Raw genomic sequence first — 19984 nt, 5'->3', positions numbered from 1 at the left:
GTTAAATATAGAGCCAGAAGGACCAGAATAGAGAGAAGCGAGAGAGAGGTGGAGAGGTGGAGAGTGAGTCTTAAGGCAGCAGAAGGGGCAGATGAGGAAACAGAAAAGAAGTCAAACAGAAAGATTAAGATTGTTTGGAATAGAAAATAACTTCTGGTCAAATAAATGCTGTTTTGAGTCAGATCTTTATCTGCTTTAAGGCCTGTTTATCTGAATGAAAGTGGAGAAGACCTCCACACCCACGCATCCTCTCAGAGTCCTTCAGTGCACTGATCATCTCCCAGCACAGCGCAGAGACCAGAAATATCACCTCCACTCTGATAAATATGAGTTTTATGGTAACACGTTCACTCAGTCATAGTATTAGAGAGACTTTAATATTAAGGTAGAATTATTTCAGCCTGAAAAATATCGTATTTATAAATGAAGCAGCTGTGTTCTGCCTGGAATGGCTGACTGAACAGGCTGACTCACGTAGTAAAGCATTTCTGTCCATCCCTCCATCGTGATGCACTGGAAGACGGTGAGTACAGCAAATAGGATGTTGTCGAATTGGGTGATGCCGTGGTTTGGTCCAAGCCAGTCACCTCTGCACTCCGTACCATTGGGACATAACCTGGACGGGGGCAATGTGCCACACGGTAACTCGTCCACGACCTCCCCTGATCAACGAGAGAAAAAATTAGAATATGGGTCAGAACATGTGACACATTATCAGTTGCTTGGTGTTATTAAAGGTGATGATGTGGGATTAGGAGGATGTTTACTGCAGATCTCACATCAGCCCATCTTCTCATCTTACCTGTGACTTTGTTGTAGCAGGTTTTGTGGAACTTCCCCATGTAGAACTCCAGTCCAATGATGGCAAACATGAGGATGGCCACGAACAACAGCAGGCCAATCTGCAGCAGGGGAATCATGGCCTTCATAATAGACTTCAGCACCACCTGTAGGCCTGAAAGACAATTACACACATAGGTCCCAATTCAGAGGTCTTAACAGTGTGGAGACCAGAAAATAAATACCCTTGTAATAAATACCCTCTAATAATAGTGTAAGTAATAACAATGAATTACAGTTATTGTAGAAAGAGAGCTTGCAGCAACTACAATATTAACATTACATAGATATTTTGCAACTCCTCTGATGTGTTTGGGAAGAAATGCTTCTGATCTGCAGTGTCAAACTTATTAAAAAAGACCTTTAAGCTGTACATGGTGACCAATTATACAGTCTGACTTACTGGGAATCCCGGACACCAGTTTGAGTGGCCGGAGCACTCTGACGGCTCGAAGCGTCCTCAGGTCAAACTGAGATCCCGCCGTAGACAAAATACTGCATCGAAAAAGCAGGACTTGGGTCAGGTTATTTATTTATGTCACCTTTATTTGACCAGGTACCACCTGAGAAAAAGCTTCTTATTTACAATGTTGACTTGGAGGCCGAGGCAGCCATTACATGTGAAGCTGTAATAGACTGCTGATGTTTGTCATGTAAATCCCAACGTGCACTAGTGAAATGCTTTTACTGACTCATAGAAATTTATCAGCCTCATCTTGCTGAGCATGTATTCATCACCACCCACTCCCAACACACACACATACACCCCTCCACCATCACACACTTTTCAGTGTAATTTCTCACCCCTCTAAGGCCCAATAATTATGAAAGAGATGCATGTTGTTACTGTTACATCATGTGCTTCACACGCTTGTCACATGCATTTTGAAGCTCCATTTGTGCATTTGCACAGTTGCTGATCCAGTGTTTACCAAGTCTTTAGAGATTTGGGAGTATTGGCCTGACATTCCTGAATTTGTGCTGTTTTGAAAATGTTATTCTAATAAAAAATAAAAATCACATGTGCCAAAATAACATTAAAAAAAATGCAATCCATTATAAACTGTTATTCTAACGCAGGGGTGGGCAAATCCAGTCCTCGAGGGCCGTATCCAAGCCAGACTTTCTGTCCTACAGTTTCACCTGGGGTTTCATTTACCTTGGTGAAAGCGGTTTCTCCCTGGTAGGATACAAAACCTTCATGGATTGGACTTGCCCATCAGAGGATCCAGTCCTCGAGGGTAGAATTCAAGCCGGTATTTACATCCTACCAGGCAGGAAACGCTTTCACCAAGGTAAATGAAACCCCAGGTGAAAGTGTTTACCTGTAGGATAGAAAGTCTGGCTTGGATACGGCCCTCGAGGACTGGATTTGCCCACCCCTGTTCTAACCTTACTTTAAAATGGTACTCGAGACTACACACAATCTCAAGTACACAGTCAAAATATTACAACTGCACATGTGATATCTAAAATAATTACATACTGAATGTGTCAAAATGAAACAAACCTTCTAAATACTACTTCAAAACAGTGATATGTAAACAATAATCTGAAGTTTTCATTTACAAATAGTTGTTTAAACAGCTGACCGTTTTCCCTCTCGTGAGCATTTATTGTGAGTTCTCATGAATCTAACATGTTTCGGAGTGAATGAACCTCAGGACAGCAGAGAGAAACATCATTATGTTGTTCCAGAGACCAGCAGTGGAAAGATCACATACACAGTTTAATTTTTCAGTAGCTTGCCTGCAGGTTGGTGTCTAATTCCAGTAAGAGGTCATTTATTAACTGGCAGCAGCAGAGTCGCTCATTCTGTCAACGGCCTGTTAACTGCTGGAGAGACACCTGTGTCCTGCGGCCCCAAAAACATCGGACCTCAGCAAAACAGGCAAACAAACGTTCTCGGGGATGGTGGAGAGCAAACATGACACGTATAGATTGCAGCATGATTTGCTTTGGTTAAATCAAAGCAGGAATGTGATCACTCCATCATCTGTCCATTTTGTCATCTGAAATCATGTGACACTGTGACCTGTAATTTCTCACTTGAGCAAATTTTCATTTGTATATTTGAGGAATTATTACTATGCAGTACCATGCCATGAGAGTGTACTCTTGGATTTTCAGAATTCTGACTTCCATGGGCCTAAAACCTCAGGACTCAGTCACCCCTAGCAACAGCTAAACCTGCACGCATTACACTAATGTGACCACTAGAGGGAGCAGGTACTGAGGTTCAGAGAAACATTGAGGAGAAAGTGAGGAAGAGCAGGTAGCAATTAAATGGGAGGAGAGGAAGTAAACAGCTGAAAATAGGAGAAAGGGTTGAAACAATGGATGTGCAGGCGGTTAAAAATTATCAAATGATCTTGATATATTTAAACTATGGGGAACAAGGGGTCAGATATAGGATGTCTAAATATCTTCTCACCATCTAAAACCCTATAGAATTATTGTTAATTTTATGGAAAATGCTAAAACATTTCCTTCCAAAATAACTGTCGCCTCACTTCAGTGGCGTCATTTACAACCAGACCGTTGAAGAAATTGAGTTCTGCCTGCATGATCGCAAAGTTCATGACATTCGGCCTGTTTTATTGGGGATCTAAGTGAATAAAACTTAAAAATAAAAATGGGCAGAGAGCACAAAAGATTGATTTGATTAAAGTGCTTGTGCTTGTTGTAACCTTCTCAACTAACATTTGTTTTTCTGCAGTGGGATCATGTCAGTGTGCAGACCTGAGCGTGCTGCTCACTACTGCTGGTGGATGTGGCGGCCGTGCGACTCTTCATGCGAGAGGGACTAAACTAACATACGGGTGTTCTGTCTTTATAAGATGACACACAGTAGAGATCAAATCCTCTGAAGAATTACAGAGTGAGAGAGAAGAGATGGAACACCCCTGTGAGAGATACAGACTGAGAGTGTTAGTCCTCTGTGTTTAAAGTGTGAGAGAGAGTGAGAGAGAGAGAGAGAGAGAGAGAGAGAGAGAGAGAGAGAGAGAGAGAGAGAGAGAGAGAGATGGAGACTCTTCAGGGAGTATGTAGGGACGGAGCTGGTGTTTAGACAGTGATGACAGAGGATCTCACAGCTGGGAAACACCTTACACACGTGCACACTCACGTGTCTTCACCTGTCCCATCAACTTTAATGTGTTACAGGTTTACAAAAATTCTCAATGAAGTTCAAATTAATTTCACAAGACCTTTTTTTTTTTGCAGCCTCCGCTTCACAGACCACTTCCTGGATGGAAAGGAAATGCAGTCGGTTGGAAAGAGGTGTGGAAAGAGGAACATTTGTTGATGATCTCTGCATTTGTGCAGTTGGTTATCGCGGTCATGTGTATCTTAAGGCTTTGGGGGGGTCAACAATTTCTGTCTTTTCTCTGTTTTACAGGGCGGCAGGTGACGTTTCTGTGAAGTGATGACAGCATCATGACGATGATGACCTGAAAGTCATTTGCCACCTTCGCTTTGCATGGTCTCTCCCCGTTCGCTGCATTGCCATGGCAACCAGCGATTCCGCTCTCCCCAAGTCTCCACGGTTACCGACCTGCTCTCATTCATAAGCGTTGCCAGGGCAACACAGCCTCATTGATGGAATCTTGGTGGTGCTGCAGCAGAGGGGATGGAGAAGAGGGTCTCCTAACAACTGAATCTTCATCCCCTCCAAACATCTGCATCACGCATACTTTATCCTCACCTACAGCAGCTTAGTGTGCATACAGTGTGTGCACAATCAAAACTTCCTTTGCAGAGACACACTTACCCATCATGTATGTGCAGGTACCTGCTGACATTGCCCCACTTTCAGCACTGTTGCTGTGCTGTTGTTCAACACTGATTTTGTTGTCTTACAGCTAAAATCCCACAAACATTAAGACTGACATGCAACCAAGCTATCCTTTGAAACCCTCAAGTCAAATTAGTTGTCATCTTGTTTCATTCTCATTAAAATCGGTATCATAAGTGGATCTGCTCCAGCCCCCACCCCCACCCCTCCACTATACCACCTGCAGCCTATCAGCCATGCATCACTGCTAACAGCTATGAAGAACATGGTGAAGTAGATATAGTGGAGATGGTTCCACTGCAAGTGGTCCTCTTAAAGGCAGGAAGGCATCAGACCGATTGGAGACCACTTAATAAAATCATTAGGTGTTAAAAAGAAACATTTTTCTATCAAAAGTCATATGCACCCTGTGTGAGTTGGAGTGTGTGTGTTTATGTGTGCGTGGGAGTGCCATGTGTCATCACAGTGAGAGCTCCTCTCCACTGGCCTCCCTCTGATTCTCTCTCTCTCTCTCTCTCTCTCTCACACACACACACATAAACACACACACATAAACACACACACACAAACACACACACACACACACACACACACACACACACACACACACACACACACACGGTGCCTATAGTCTCATCCTAAACATTTTCAGCCTGTCTAGATCTGTGAGATGTGACTCTGGTCAACACGCCCAGATCACTTTCCCTTATCGGTGGCTGGAGTTGGTTCAGGGGGAGAGAAATCTGAAGTGAGACTGGAGGTGAAAGGAGAGAATTGTAACTGTTCCATCAGCGCAGAGCCCCCTGTCATGAGAACTTTCTGTGTCACTCTGTCAAAGATGGTTCCCCTCCCATCCAAACATCTCTTTTAGTCTCATTCCTCCCTGCTTTTTCCCTCCAGCTACAGTCCCTCCCAGGGCGACTGAAGCTTTCACTGGCAGTGGAAGGATGGAAGCACTCTCATTCTGACCACATTCTCCACCCTCATCCTCCCCCTTCCACTTTCTGTCCCTCGCTTCATTTTCTGGCTCTCACGTTATTGCTGATCTCAGCAGAGTGCTAACACTCAGCTGATGGACTCGCTCGCTACCTCCGCCCCTGATCAAAGCCCCTCATATTTTCTCTGTGTTCCTTGTGTTTGTTCATCTGTCCCTTCACTGGTTGATTTGTCTTGACGATTCAAGCTACCAGGCCTCAATTTCCTCAGTTCTTAACTGGTTTCTATCGAATTCATCCACATTTCATTAAATCACGTAACACATACATTTTCTTCTCTTTATTTAATGCACTGTTTTAAATACCCTCTGGCCATCAGCAAATTGATCTGTTTAAGTATTTTTGTGTAAGAACCTTCACAGTGCCTGAATAAAGAGGAATGTGTGTGTGATTAGCCTTTTGCTCCTGTAAATGAGCTCTAGAGCCAAAGAAATCCATGCGCTGTGTATATCAGGTCTGGTTCTCATCAGTCCAGTTATTCATCTGATCTGTTGACACACGTCCATCGGCACATTCAACAGACCAAGTCAGGCCAGGATCTTGATTTATCTTTGGAAAGATTCCACCCTCAACTGTCAGGATTCTTGGAGCTTACTGGCACTGGTTGGGCACAGCTTTTCTGTGAAAAGTTGCACATTTTGGAGTTTAACACGTGCACTTAATGCAATTCTGTGGTAGCTGTATATTGTTACTGAAACATTCCTCCTTAACTAACAGTGTTTGGATTCTGTGCCATTCTTCCACCCATATCCATCAATTTGGCCAACATGTCTCATCTGTGATCTATGACATTCACCAACAAGTTCTACAAACATTAGATGTGACGAGAGTCCAATGGGAAAAGCCTGCTTTGCTTGAACAACAGCAGCTTACACAACAACTGTAAAAGGAAAAGTCTACTGTAAATAAAACAGGATTTAATGTTGTAAAAATCAGATAAAACCCAAAAGTTTTTGGTGTATTCTGTTGCCCCTGATGGTCTCTTCATCACTGGGCCTTTAAACATCACCTTCACCTCTCTCTCACTCCTCCTGTCTCTCTCAGTTGATCCATTCCTCTGTCTCCAGCCAACATGACTCTTGGACCCTTGACTGGTTTGAGGCCAACCACTGTCATAAATTCACCACATTTAAGCACAATACGAAGTAATCTGATTTAATATGGAAACAGAGTTGGAGCTGCCCTGCTAAAGAGCACTTCAGAAGGACAGAGGTTTGTCAGTGTTGTGGGTGTGATGGTGGCAAACTGGTTTTATGCCCAGCTTTATCATCCCTGCTGCCTCCACATTGTGTGTCTGTAGGTGTGTGATTGTGTCTGTGGCTCTATTTCTGTTCACAAGGGTGTGTGGGTGCACACAAGGCACCACACACCGAACCAGCCTTTTAGCAACAAATGCTGAATTTAAAGGGACATTGCTGAAACTTTTAAAAGCTGAAGGTGGTAAACATGTGAAGGGGCCAGATAAATTTCTGCTTTTGGCTGAAACTAATCTGGAATGTTGACAGATTAGTGAGGACCAAGTTCAAGCAGCATTACTGCCTTCACCAGGAGGTGCTTCCATCTCTTTAATTATTTGATTATCAGAACAGCAAAACTAGCATTTGGTCTTGGCACGTGAAGACTCTGGGCTGGCATGTGAGCTGCAATCGGCCACCTTGGCTTGACCGCACAGACTGCTCCAAGGCTCCATCCATTCATTACATATCCTATACAGGGTCACATGGGCTGAATCTCCTCCACAGTCAAGCAGCGAAAGGAGACATGTGGGACAGGAGCGTCATTGAACTGATATATAGACGAACCACCGCACACACTCACATAGGATCCCACCTACGGACAATAAACCCAAGATGGAGAACATCTGACAGAAGACATAACTCCACAACCGTCTGGGCTGGAAATCAAGTCCTTGACCTTATTATCAAGCACTTCATTCATAGGTGGACTCCTGACAGACAACATGATGCTCTTCATCACGCGGTGGCAGGTTTTCTCTCCCCTCTTTTCAAACAGCTGTGGTGATGTAACAAATCCATTATCGAGCCCACAACTACGCCAGTGAAACAGTCTTTTCCTGTGTTTGTGTACAGCAGGCCGCCCTGCAGGTGCAGAGTTGGAGGGTACGGGAGAGCGCATAGGAGAGTGATGAGCCTCTAAATGACTGGAGAGTAATAATGATAATGGAAGCCATGGCAAGGGTACAATTTTCAATGAGGTGTGCACCATCTCGCCAATAGCGACCTCATTTTCCCTCGCTCCACGGTGCTATCGTGTTTTCTCAGGGGTGGAACTGTACTTCCTGTAACACCTGCGTGCAGCGTTTCTTCAAGGAGAAATTAAATTTTGATCCGCTGCTTCAGAGTGACCCGATTAACACCACAGTTTTCTATTTTTAAAGATTTCAGACTCTTCAGGAACAAGTGTTTCATCCAATCTGTCCTCCTCCTGGCACAGAAACTCAGCCGTGAGTCGTCCCGGCAGTGAGTCACAGGTTTTTGTTTCCTGTTGTGCTCTGATGTGACTTCACGTCTCTTCCAGACGCGCTGGTGACTCAGAGCGGCTGTGTCAATCAAAGCCTTCTTTCTCCGTGTCCGACCCGTTTCAACATCTACATGATGCATTTGTGGGACATTATAATATTCTAGTGTTAAAGTTAGAGTGCTTAGTGATATTTGCTCGTTAAACTGAAAGAGGTCTTTTATTTTTTTTAAAACGCCACCTCTATGAACATCCATTAAACGAGTTGCATGGACGTCACTGGTGTCGTCTCATTGACTGACTGGCCCAGAGTCTCCCGTCAACGATTAGATTACCGCGTGACGTCACAACATGGCAATAAAAGTCGATGGACTGTCATCCCTGAATACTAAACACACTTTTCCCTGTGTGTGTGTGTGTGTGTGTGTGTGTGTGTGTGTGTGCCTGCATGTTTGTGTGTGTGTGCAAGTCCTCCTATTTCCCTCCACTCTCATTAATTCCCATCTTCATCAACTCCCTCTCTCTCCGGTGTGTTTGCCAAGAATGAAGTCAGTCTGCACGTGTGCGTGCACACACACACACACACACACACACACACACCACACCCACACACACACATATGCACGTACTTGGCAGCAGAAGCTTTCTGAGTCACGACTCCACACATTAGAAGTACACACTGAATCTGATGGCAGAAACTGTGACAAAGAGTCTTCATTTAAGAAATTAAAAGACCAAATAAATGAGAAATTATTTGGTGATCTCAAATCCTGGTCATGATTTTGGTGTTAAGTGAATCTTGCAGGTTTGTGTGAAAAATGATAAAGCTCATTTGAATGTGGAGATGACCACGCAGGAGCAGTGAAATATGGCTACATACAACTGGCATGATGTGTGCGTGTGTGCATGTGTGTGTGTGTGTGTGTGTGTGTGTGTGTGTTGTATTACATGGCTATGCTGAGTGATGGATCACAGATCGCAAGGAGCAGGGAAAAGCAGGTAACTGCAGAAACACACACTCCTTTTAGAGTGCTCCTTTCTCATTTACCTCTCTCTCTCTTCCCCTTTCCGCCATCTCTATCGCTCCTTCCTCTTCTCATTTTTCCTTTAATCCCCCTTTCATATTTATCACTCTCACTCTCCATCACCACCAATCACTCTTCCCTTCTTCCTGTGGTATTCCTCTTCACTCTCCATGGGCTGGCTGGCTGGCTGGCTGGTTGGCTGTCTGTCTGTCTGTCTGTCTGTCTGTCTGTCTGTCTGTCTGTCTGTCTGTCTGTCTGTCTGCCTGCCTGCCTGCCTGCCTGCCTGCCTGCCTGAATGCCTGCCTGCCTGCCTGAATGCCTGCCTGCCTGAATGCCTGCCTGCCTGCCTGCCTGCCTGCCTGCCTGCCTGCCTGCCTGCCCGTCTGTCTGTCTCCATTTCCCTTTCTTGTTATCCAGAGCCCAGGGGGACATCGAGATATGCTCACGTGTCCTCCTCTTCTCCCTCCTCTTGTTTTTCTTCCCTCTCAGTTGAAGCAGTAGGTTACTGTCTAAAACTGTGATAAAAGCTTTTATGTCTCACAGGGTCTCTGCATGACCACATGTTCATCAAAATCTATAGATCAGTTAGTTGTAGAAAGAAAAGACCAGAAATGTGTCGTGCAAGAGGTATTTTGGCATTGAGTTTTGCACGAGTAATTCCTTTACAAATATAAAAAATGGTGTAAAACCTTCAGAAATACACATTGAAGGTTTCCTGTAGTTTCACACACAGTGTCTGCAACAGTGATCTAATTCTGATTAAGATAATCTGTAGGTTTAGATCATCAGCGCTGTAGCAGCCCTGGTTAACATCTTGTGAAGAACAGTGAAGCAGAGAGAGAGGGAACTCTGCAACCCCTCTCTGCTATTGCCATAACAACAAACCAGCTCCCCCATCTCTCACATAAGTGACATTTCACTTTGCCCTGGATGCTGCTCCCTGTAGTGCTACTCTGATCCAGCCTTCGCATGTGTGTGTGTCTGTGTGTGTCTGTGTGTATACACCCTCATTAAAAAAGAATAGCAGCAGAGGGGGAGTGCCCCTGATCACACGTACACCTTGTCAGGCCAGACCTCTGCTGTGTGACTTTCATGACAGGAAGTCAGGCTCTATGTACACGCACGCGCAAATTCCTTGCACACACGCACACGCACGCACGCACACACACACACACACACACACACACACAAAAATGAATATCTCTTATACTTACTTCAACCTCATTGCCCCAAGTTACCCAAAACATGCCTGGTCGCCACAGAAACACATCCTACTTTTAAAATTCCACATTAGGAACTAAGGTGGAGAGTAGCTTTCACAAACATAACAATAAACTATCAAAACTAAAGTGGATGTGTAACATTGTATGACAGGGAAAACAGGAAACCATGAGAAAAAAATCAAATATAAAAAAGCTGTGAATAAAACAGGTTGTACTTAAACTAAAATAAATCAAAAAAATAAACAATAAATATTTTGACTTACCCAGTGAGCACAACTACAAAGTCCATGACATTCCAGCCATTCCTCAAGTAGGAGCCCTTATGTAAGGCGAAACCCAGGGCCAGGATCTTGATCCCAGACTCAAAACAGAAGATGGCAATGAAGTAAGGCTCCGTGTCCTCCTGCAGAGATAGCCATGAGATATTAGAAGAGGGAAGAAATGGTTGTATTCTAATATACACATTGTGTGGGTGTGTGCATGTTACCAGTCTTTCAGACAGAGGCGTCTTGTCTCCATCGGGGAGATGCTGTTCCAGAGCCAGGACAATGCAGTTAGCAATGATGGTGGTGAGGATCATCCATTCAAAGGGAGTGAAGCTGCAGTCAAGGCTAACAGCAACAAGTAGGATACACATGTGCCCCAGCACACACACACACATACAAACATTGAGTGTTCAGATGAGGTTTTACTGATCATGTAAATATTTGTGTCGCTACTTTATGTTGTTTTAAGGTCAGTAGAAAATCTGCTTCCAGACTCGTCCATACAGTCGAATGTCCAGGTTCAGCTGGTGATAAAGGCAGCGTGAGGTCTGTCCCTATACCATGACAGGCAGCAGATGTCTTAAACTGAATTTATTTTGTCCCAAAACTCACACAGACACACCAACTAACTCACCCAGGTTGTCGGGTGAAGCAGCCAGCTTTACACTGAGCTCCATCCAGTCAAGTGCAGCATTTGTATATGAGTGTGTCCATGCTAGATGTAATGGCTGCTAGAGGCTTTAAGATGACTGGATACATCCAGACAGATCAAGTCTGTACTTAATTGGCCAGTCATTATCCTGTTAGCCCACACTTGTGTGTGGCAGTATGCGTCTATTGTCGTGTTTACCCGACCCGACACTGACACCATGGCCGGAGGACAGCCTCCATGTGTGTAGATGTAAAAGGATCAGACAGGTTGGGCTAAGGACACACACACACACACACACACACACACACACACACACACACGAACTGGGACGATGCTCTAGTCATTGTCTGACGACACTCAGCTGCACTGCTGCGTGGCAGGCAGAGCACACGGTTTGAAGATTAAAATGCAGCTAAATGTCAAGACATCTCGACACGAGTTATGCTGTTTGTTGCAGTTTACCATGTTTTGTGACACATATGTTGTGGACGCATATGTAGTGGACATTTCCTGTTTATGAATCATGTGTTGTCAAAGAAACTGATACTTTCTTAGTGTCATGTATGCCCACCAAATCAATTCACAATAACATTACACACAAACTCCCTCTGTGTGCGTGTGTGTGTGTGTTTCTGCATCTATTATTCAGAAGACACACTGACACTTGGTGGCCAAACAAACTTCTGAAAGCTTGAAAGCATGAGGTAACTGTGAAACAAAAATAAAAGATGAAGTGAAGTAATTAGAAAGCCGAAATTTTTGGCAACAATATCATTGGTCAGCACTGCAAAAATGTGTGTGTGCGTGTGTGTGTGTGTGTGTGTGTCTGGCTAATCAAAATGGCTTTTTGATAGAACAAGCCAAATACATGCGCACACACACACACTCACGCATGCTTTTTCTATATGAACCCTTCTGTATGAAACCATCATGAGGACAGGGATTATTAGTATTCCTGGTTGCAAAGTGGTTAAATCCATGAGCCAACATGGTGGTGAAAGGATTCTGACCATTTAAATGTTAAAACTTCCCGCTTGAAGTCAAAATGCAGCAACATACTCAGCAGTTTGGGGGCTTTTAGGAGCAGAAAAGGTCCAGTCTTCTGTTTCAGAGGGACTTGTGTCCGACCCCAGACTGGGTCCCTTTGACCTGTCCTGACTGAGTCTTCAGAGGGTTTCTGTTGAGAATGTTCCCTTAACAATGCTGTATTATAGATTTAAGTTTTGGCACACATGGCATCCAAAAGTGTCTTCATTAATACACATTTAAACACACACTGATGGTCCTTCACCATCATATTCACACACACGTGTAAATACAGGCAGGTGAAAACCGGATCATCACTGAGGAGAAGTCGAATGAAACATGTCTTATTAATGTTCTGCAAATTTACCAGCGTACAGCAAATAACTTGTGCTACTTTTCCCACATCGGCATGAAAAAAAGCTCCTTAGCCTATTTAACACAGCTATTTTTAGCCTTTGGGAGGATGTGCACACTGTTTTTCCACACTGAATAAACACTCACAGGAGTAGGCAAATGAAACCATTACAACCTTAAATTATGCTCAATACACAATTATCAATACATTTTGGCATTTTTGCCTACTTTGTCAACTATAATGGATAGTTTACCTAGGGGGAGCATCAAAATCAACCTTTTGCTGTTTTACTATGACACATCGATGCTGAACACTGCACACACCCTGGGTGCAAGCTCTTTATCTCTTACAGGCTCACATGCTAGTCTTCTGTCAGATTTTCAGACTAGTTAAGAGCGTTATCATAGCAGCACCAGTAGGTTCCAGCAAGAACCGACAGTTTTCCAGACCTCATTTGCATGTTATTGGTGGGTTGTCGGTGAAACAAAGACGCCTGGACACAGTCGTGGTCTCCTGCAGCTCATCTGCATCCAGGTTTGTGTGAGTTTCTCCTCTGGAAAGCTCAGCTGGTTCATCCGATCAATCGATTTGCTGCCAGCTGATTTGTTGATCAACGTTAACGAGGAAGTGGACCTGATAAGAGGGGGCGCACGCACACATTTAGTGTGTGTGTGTGTGTGTGTGTGTGTGTGTGTGTGTGTGTGTGTGTGTGAGAGAGAGAGAGAGAGAGAGAGAGAGAGAGAGAGAGAGAGAGAGAGAGAGAGAGCGCGCGCGCGGTCACCAATCTGTCGGAGTGTGTTTTCAGCTGATGAGGCGTTCTGCTCTGGCTCAGAGGGGGAGTCCTGCCAGATGAGGGGGAGATTTTAAATCAAACTAAATGAAGCTCTATCAAATGAAGGAAAGTGAAGCGCTCTGCTCAGCGAGTCCCACCTCTGGGTGACAGTTCAAACTGCCCACGTCAGCCAAAATATTCAGCCGTCACATCACTGAACAGGCTAAAAACTCGAACGGGCCCACTGGTGGGTGCTCCACTTAAAATGATGGAGATTGGAAGTCACTATGGCAACTGGGGTTAAGTGAGCTTGTGGATGTAAGCGTGCAAAGTGCTCTAGCGTGCTAATGTTCTGTGTATTGGTTAAAAATTCAATGTTTTGGGCACAAATATCTTTGTGGCTCAGGTTAGCCCAGGTTTAGAATCTGGACCTGTCTCATTGTGTCCTTTGCTCTCTCTGCTTCCCTTTTTCAGTCTTCCTTCTGGTCTGAACTCTATTATTTCCTCTTATCTCTCATTGAGTCTTTCTTCAGTGCTCTTTTTCAGCCATCTTGCCTTCTTCCTCTACCTCTTCTACCTCCTGTTCCCTTCCTCCCTCCCATCCTGCTTCACTCGTCTCCATGAACCGCTATATATAGACACATGAAAGATAAAAGGGTGCGTCTCCCCCTCCCTGCCTCCCTCCCTCCCTCCTGACCCTGGCTCCTTCTGATTTGTGGATGAAGCTTGTTTTTCTTAGCTGGATCTCTGCTGTACCACATCACAGAGTGGTAATGAAACCTACAAAGACTCTCTACGCTGTGCATGTGCACACACACACATGCGCACGCACACACACATGAAATGCTTTTGGGGAATATAAGATGTAGACTAAAATATAAAACTTAACTAGAGTTGACCTATAGATACTTTTAAAACCACCATCATTTGCATGTTTCCTACTTTGGGGGCTTCCAGTCTGGGAAAAAAAAGGGTTAAAATGTGTTAAAATGTGTTCTGAGCTCCTGTTTACGTGAACACTCTAGTCATCGTGTGAATAAGTAAATACTGTGGCAGGATGGAAAAGGTTTTATTTTATATTTGCCTTTATGGCACATTCTGTCCTGTTTTGAAAAGTACAATTTTAATTTAAAAAAAAAAACAACCTCTGACTCATTCACAAAAAGAAAAAATCACATTTACCAAAACTAAGTATTTTGTTATAAATATATTTATTTGCTTTATCTTTAAAAAGTGAAATGAATGGGAGGGAAATGTAATATTACACATTCAAAATTAGCTGGTGAGATTAAAATCTATATATCTAAATAAATTTTGACCTGAGTTCTTGAACTAATTAACCAAAATGTCACTGATGCTTATATAGCAGAGATACTGCAATATAATTTTGATGTCTGATTCAATAGGATCTTACAAATTTTGCTTCTAAAATGTATTTATTATAAATGTCCTGAAGCTTCAGTCTCAATATCCTTGTTTATGCCAAAGGCCTCACATCTTTTTATTCTCTCTTTTCCTTGTGAATCTGTATCATTTTGCCCAAATACCCAGTTGGTTCATCTTGCAGAGCTGATGACTGTATATGCAGAATTGATGCATTCTTCTCAGTAGTAGTAACAGTGGTAATAGAAGTATCAGGTATACTAGTTGTGTGAATAAATTGTTTTAAATTGTTTTAACATTTACAGCATACAACTTATTTTTACAGCTGTGTTGTTCCCCGGAAAATCTCAAAGATAAAATGACTCCCCATAATTAGCAAAAAAAATTTTCATGCCCTTCTGGAATGCAGAAACAAATTAGAACAAGAGCTAGAATGTAAGAAACAGGGAATCTGATGGAGGCAGGATGAGGGGAAGAATGCTCCTAAAATGGAAGATGTAAACGAAGGATGACAGAACAGAAAGTAGCAAAGGAAAGACAACTTCTACAGGAGCTGAAGAGCCATGACTGAAGCAACTGACAGATGAGGAATGGCAGAATGGATTGTCACTGTGTCACTCTTTTGCTCTGTCGGGTCGATTCTAACAAATGGAGATTCTAGACAACATGCTAACATATAGTATTACTGCTCTACTAGCCCCAGTGTCTGCTACTATGAGCATCTACAGTGATGTGTTAACTGTGGTTTTTTTGTTTAAAGGATGGAGGGATAGAGGGAGGAAAAGAAGAAAAGAAAGGACATGGAGAGAAAAGAAGAACTACAGTACTTTTCACAATATGGAGTGGGCTTCATAAACGTAGGTTAGTGTCAGACTCCTTTTCCATCACAGATTTTTACCCTTAAATATAGCTGGTTGTTATGGCAACACTGGAGATATGACACACAAATGGCAAACAAGGCTAAAGACAGAGGGCCCATGAAGAAAACAGGAGAGTGTGGGAAACTTTCCCTCAATGTGAGATTAAACTTGACAATGGTGTTGCTCCCAGTTCATCAGATTATCAGTCTGATCCAGCACTGGCTGGATTCATGGCATGCACGCAGGAATGTGCACATTGAGGAAACGTCTCCCTGCACTCGGAATGTTTCATGTGTCTGGATACTCTTCCTTTACTCTTAAATGGCAAAATTTTCAAAAAGTTACAACTTTTGAACAGACAACCTTGTGTGTTAGTTTGTTAATTCACACCTCTTCTCCTTCAGATCAGAGGATTTTTTTGCTTTGGTCTGTCACCCCTTCAATAAAGGCAGCTTATATACTTAATATTGTACCAATAGGATCTGGGAGGTTGTGCATAGCGTGTGTGTGTGTGTGTGTGTGTGAGGAGGTGGGGCGTGGTGATTGGCTGATAAATGATGAATGTCCAGGAAATGAGGAGTTCAGCAGTGGAGAAAAGCAAACACATGACATCAGCAGCTTCTACATTAGTCACCAAATCACATCTGCAGAATGGAGCACTATCCCATTATTTAATGCTCTCTCACAAGTGCGCGTATGCACGCAGGCACACACACACACACACACACACACACACACACACAAACACAAACACATACACATACACACAGACTTTGTAGACAATGCACCAGAGGAACTCATATAGAGTTTAGGATGTTGTCTTGGATGAGTGTTTTAAGCAAACACAGAGAGGAAAAAACCCACATTAACACCGAACTGCGTGTGTGTTTGGTGTGTGTGTGTGTGTGTGTGTGTGTGTGTGTGTGTGTGTAAATGCACACGTGTATGCACGTGTAAACAACAAACCAGTACTGGTTAAAAAAAAATGCCGGCTGCTTTTGTGCTGCTTGTGGTGACTCATGATCACAGTGAATCACATAGATCCGATTTAGAAACAGGCACACACACACACACACACACACACACACACACACACACACACACACACACACGCACACACACGCACACACACACATACACAAAAACAAACACACACACACACTTACATGTTCTGATAAGGATTTGATTATTTTGTTTTTTACTCCAGTCATTTAAAATGTGAATGTCCATTTATAGATGTGAAATCCTCAGAACGTTCTGCCACAGCTGGTCCTCAAAATCACTCTAACACCTTTAAATTAAAGACTCAAATGTAGGCGCACAAGTCAAACACAGTTAGTGGCTTAATGCAAAATGATATTTCACAGTTTTTTACAAAGTGGTGTCGATTAAACGCCGACAAAGGTCTTTAATCGAAAATACTGTAATGATTTCAATTGTATTATGTCCACTAACAGCATTAGAGCCTATTATGAAAGCATTAAAATACTTGCGCCCTCTGTACAAACGACAGTAATCTAAATGATTTGCCTGTATTAGTGTCTTTATGCTGCTGTCAGAGCAGGGTGTTGGCGTGTAGTATTTCTGTAATAAACCCCATTCACAAACAAAATCCCTCTTAGGACGTGACCGTGTTAAGACCCCACTGAATTGTGCCGCCTGCAGATAAAGTCGGGGAACCTTTAAACCTTTAAAAAGTTGACGGCAGAGGGTTATTCTGCCTCCTTGTCCTCCTTTAACACTAAATCCGTATTACTGAGGATGAATCTGTGGCAGAAAAGCGGCCTAACTTCAGCTCCTCGCCATCCTCTTCATCCTCGATGAAGAGTGAACTGATCTCCACATAGAAAACTTTCAATTAGCAGGTGAGCCCAGCATGAGAATCACCCATTTACCGCTTTGGAAGCCTTTTTGCCAAGCAGGCGAGGGCAGGGATGTGCAGTTCAAATAATTAGTCCAATACCAAAATCCCCTGTCGTTAAATAGTTAATTAAAAGACGGTCCAGGGTGTGTATATGAGAACGTGTGTGCGCGTCCAGAGGATTAAAGACTAATTATAAATTACAGTATGTCCTCTCCTCTTCAACACTTTTTCTACCTTCACATCAGCAAAGACTCTCTCTCTCTCACACACACACACACATACACACACCGCACACCTCTGTTGCTTTCCAATTCCTCCCAGATCCAAGTGTACTCTTTTTTTCTGTCTGTTACTTAACTTTTTACTGCTCTTGTTCTTATCAAACAACTTAAAACCCAAAAATGATTGTCCAAGACAAACCTCCTTTTATCTCACCTGCTCTGCACTCATCGATATTTCAGCCCTTAAAGTTTGTAAAATATGTCCATTGAGCTAAGTCTGTTGGACCACCTCCAATGACCGACTGAGCCCTGGGAGACTCAACGACATTGATGTCTCGTCCCGCTTGGTTCAAACAGATGACCTCCGACCCCGAGATCTAAAGGGTGTATTGACATGGTGACCTCAGCTAATGCAGCGGGACTGCTGATATACTGAGATAAGAGTGTGTGCGTGTATGTGTGTGTGTGTGTGTGTGTGTGTGTTTGCCACTGATAGGATGGGACATCATTGTCATGATGAATAGGGATGGAAAAACTCTGTATCCACCTGCGGAGAGTTTAACTTTTGAATATCTGCACATCTTATATTTTTAAAGATATAGATGCAGATTTTGCTGTACAATAAATATTAGGTTACCGTAATTTCTGGACTTCAGAGCGCACCTGATTAAAAGCCGCATAATCTGATTTTAGAAAGAAAATCAATTTTGTACTTATACAAGCCGCACCAGATTTTTAGCCGCAGGTCCCACGTAGTAATATGAAAAATTAGATCGAAAACATTCAGTACCGGTACATGTTTTTATTACCGTAAGAGATGAGTCACTGACGAGTGACAAACAGACAGTTAAGAAACAACAGCCACTCTTTGCACTTGTATGTTTAAACAGAGACCTTAAATCCAATTTTTATCACATCAGGATTTTTTAACTTTTCATTTAATTTAATCCGCTGAGCAACATAAACAAATATATTGTACCGGTAAATGCTTTTTTTTTTTCTAACTGTGTCTGTAACGCAGCTACCGTGAAATATACGTTTGTATCAACTACACACAAATTACGTTGTTTATGCTTTTTTACTCAAACAATGAACAATCTAAAACTTCCCGATGGCCCACCTCTAAAATCTTCTATTTTCATCGCAGTGGCGATTTATTTTGCCTTCCGTCTGATTTGTACAGCGGAAACACCGCGGCCGCCTGCTCTCTGTGTGTTGACCCAGTCTTCCAGAATGTTTTCAAGTTCGGGCCACCTGCGATGTTTACGTCTAAAAGCTTTTGTTGTCAGTTCTTCATGCTGCCGTCTCCACCTTCTCGCCATTGATTACCGTAATGTATGCCAAGATTACGTGCGCCAGCTCGATTTCCTTCTTCAACCGCCAGAGTGATCGCTTTTAACTTAAAAGTCGGATCACATATGCTTTTCTTCTAGTATTTTCCATGTTGATGAGGGTTAGTAAAAATGACTGATTGACAATAGTTGTGATAGTGCGCTACGAAAAAAAACATAAATAAGCCGCACCGTAGAATAAGCCACAGTGATTAAAGTGTAGGAAAAAAGTAGCACCTTATAGTCCAGAAATTACGGTAATATTAATATTAGGCAGAAAATGAAATATCGGGGTTGTGATCAATGGCTGAGGTGTTCACCATCACAACACGACTGCCAGCCAGGTTTACCTTATAATCTATTTTACAAAGCTATCTAGTTTTAATATTATAGGGCATAAAAAATCCTGGTCTGATTTGTGGAGGTCAAATATGATTACGGAGGTCAACTTGCTGCTGGTGTCGAGTGTCTCCTCCTTTTTCACCATGCTTCTTCCCACTACTGACTGTACAGACAGCCTAAATCTACTCCCCACACCTGCTTTTGACAAAGCCTGACTGGTCTCCCTCCAACACCATTAAATTCAGTCTGAAAGCCCTCGCTTTCCCCTAATTAAGCACCCCCGCCTCCCACCCTTCTCCTCCATAACAAAACAACCCTCCTCTTCTCAGGTACATGTTACCTTGGGGCTTTGTTGAATGACAGAGCCACAGGTCTGACCCTCAGCTTGCTCAGGCTGATTTTCAGACTGCTGATCTGTCAGCGTCCGAGTCAGCTGGACTCTGCTGGTGTCTCCACTCGTTTGCATGGCGCCAACCAATCAGCTCTGTGAATGAGAGCTGTCAGGACGATAGGACAGCACCACCGACAGCTGCTGTTGATGGAATGACACCCAGT

The 19984-nt window shown here is 43.1% G+C and overlaps 1 protein-coding gene across 8 annotated transcripts in view; it reads right to left on the bottom strand.

Moving 5' to 3' along the window:
• cacna1ab (calcium channel, voltage-dependent, P/Q type, alpha 1A subunit, b) overlaps positions 1 to 19984 on the bottom strand; it is an 86788-nt gene that overhangs the window by 44330 nt on the left and 22474 nt on the right. For all 8 annotated transcript variants that reach the window (XM_029850435.1, XM_029850436.1, XM_029850437.1 and 5 more), the window contains exons 4-8: positions 10845 to 10950; positions 10621 to 10760; positions 1244 to 1335; positions 803 to 955; positions 475 to 662 (exon numbers count right to left, since the gene is read on the bottom strand). In XM_029850435.1, the coding sequence (XP_029706295.1) occupies positions 475 to 662; positions 803 to 955; positions 1244 to 1335; positions 10621 to 10760; positions 10845 to 10950 (679 nt within the window). The remainder of the gene's footprint in view (positions 1 to 474; positions 663 to 802; positions 956 to 1243; positions 1336 to 10620; positions 10761 to 10844; positions 10951 to 19984) is intronic.

This window comes from Takifugu rubripes, chromosome 17 (genome assembly GCF_901000725.2).
Source record: "Takifugu rubripes chromosome 17, fTakRub1.2, whole genome shotgun sequence".
Classification (NCBI taxonomy): Eukaryota; Metazoa; Chordata; class Actinopteri; order Tetraodontiformes; family Tetraodontidae; genus Takifugu; species Takifugu rubripes.
This window is presented reverse-complemented; position numbering and strand designations above follow the sequence as displayed.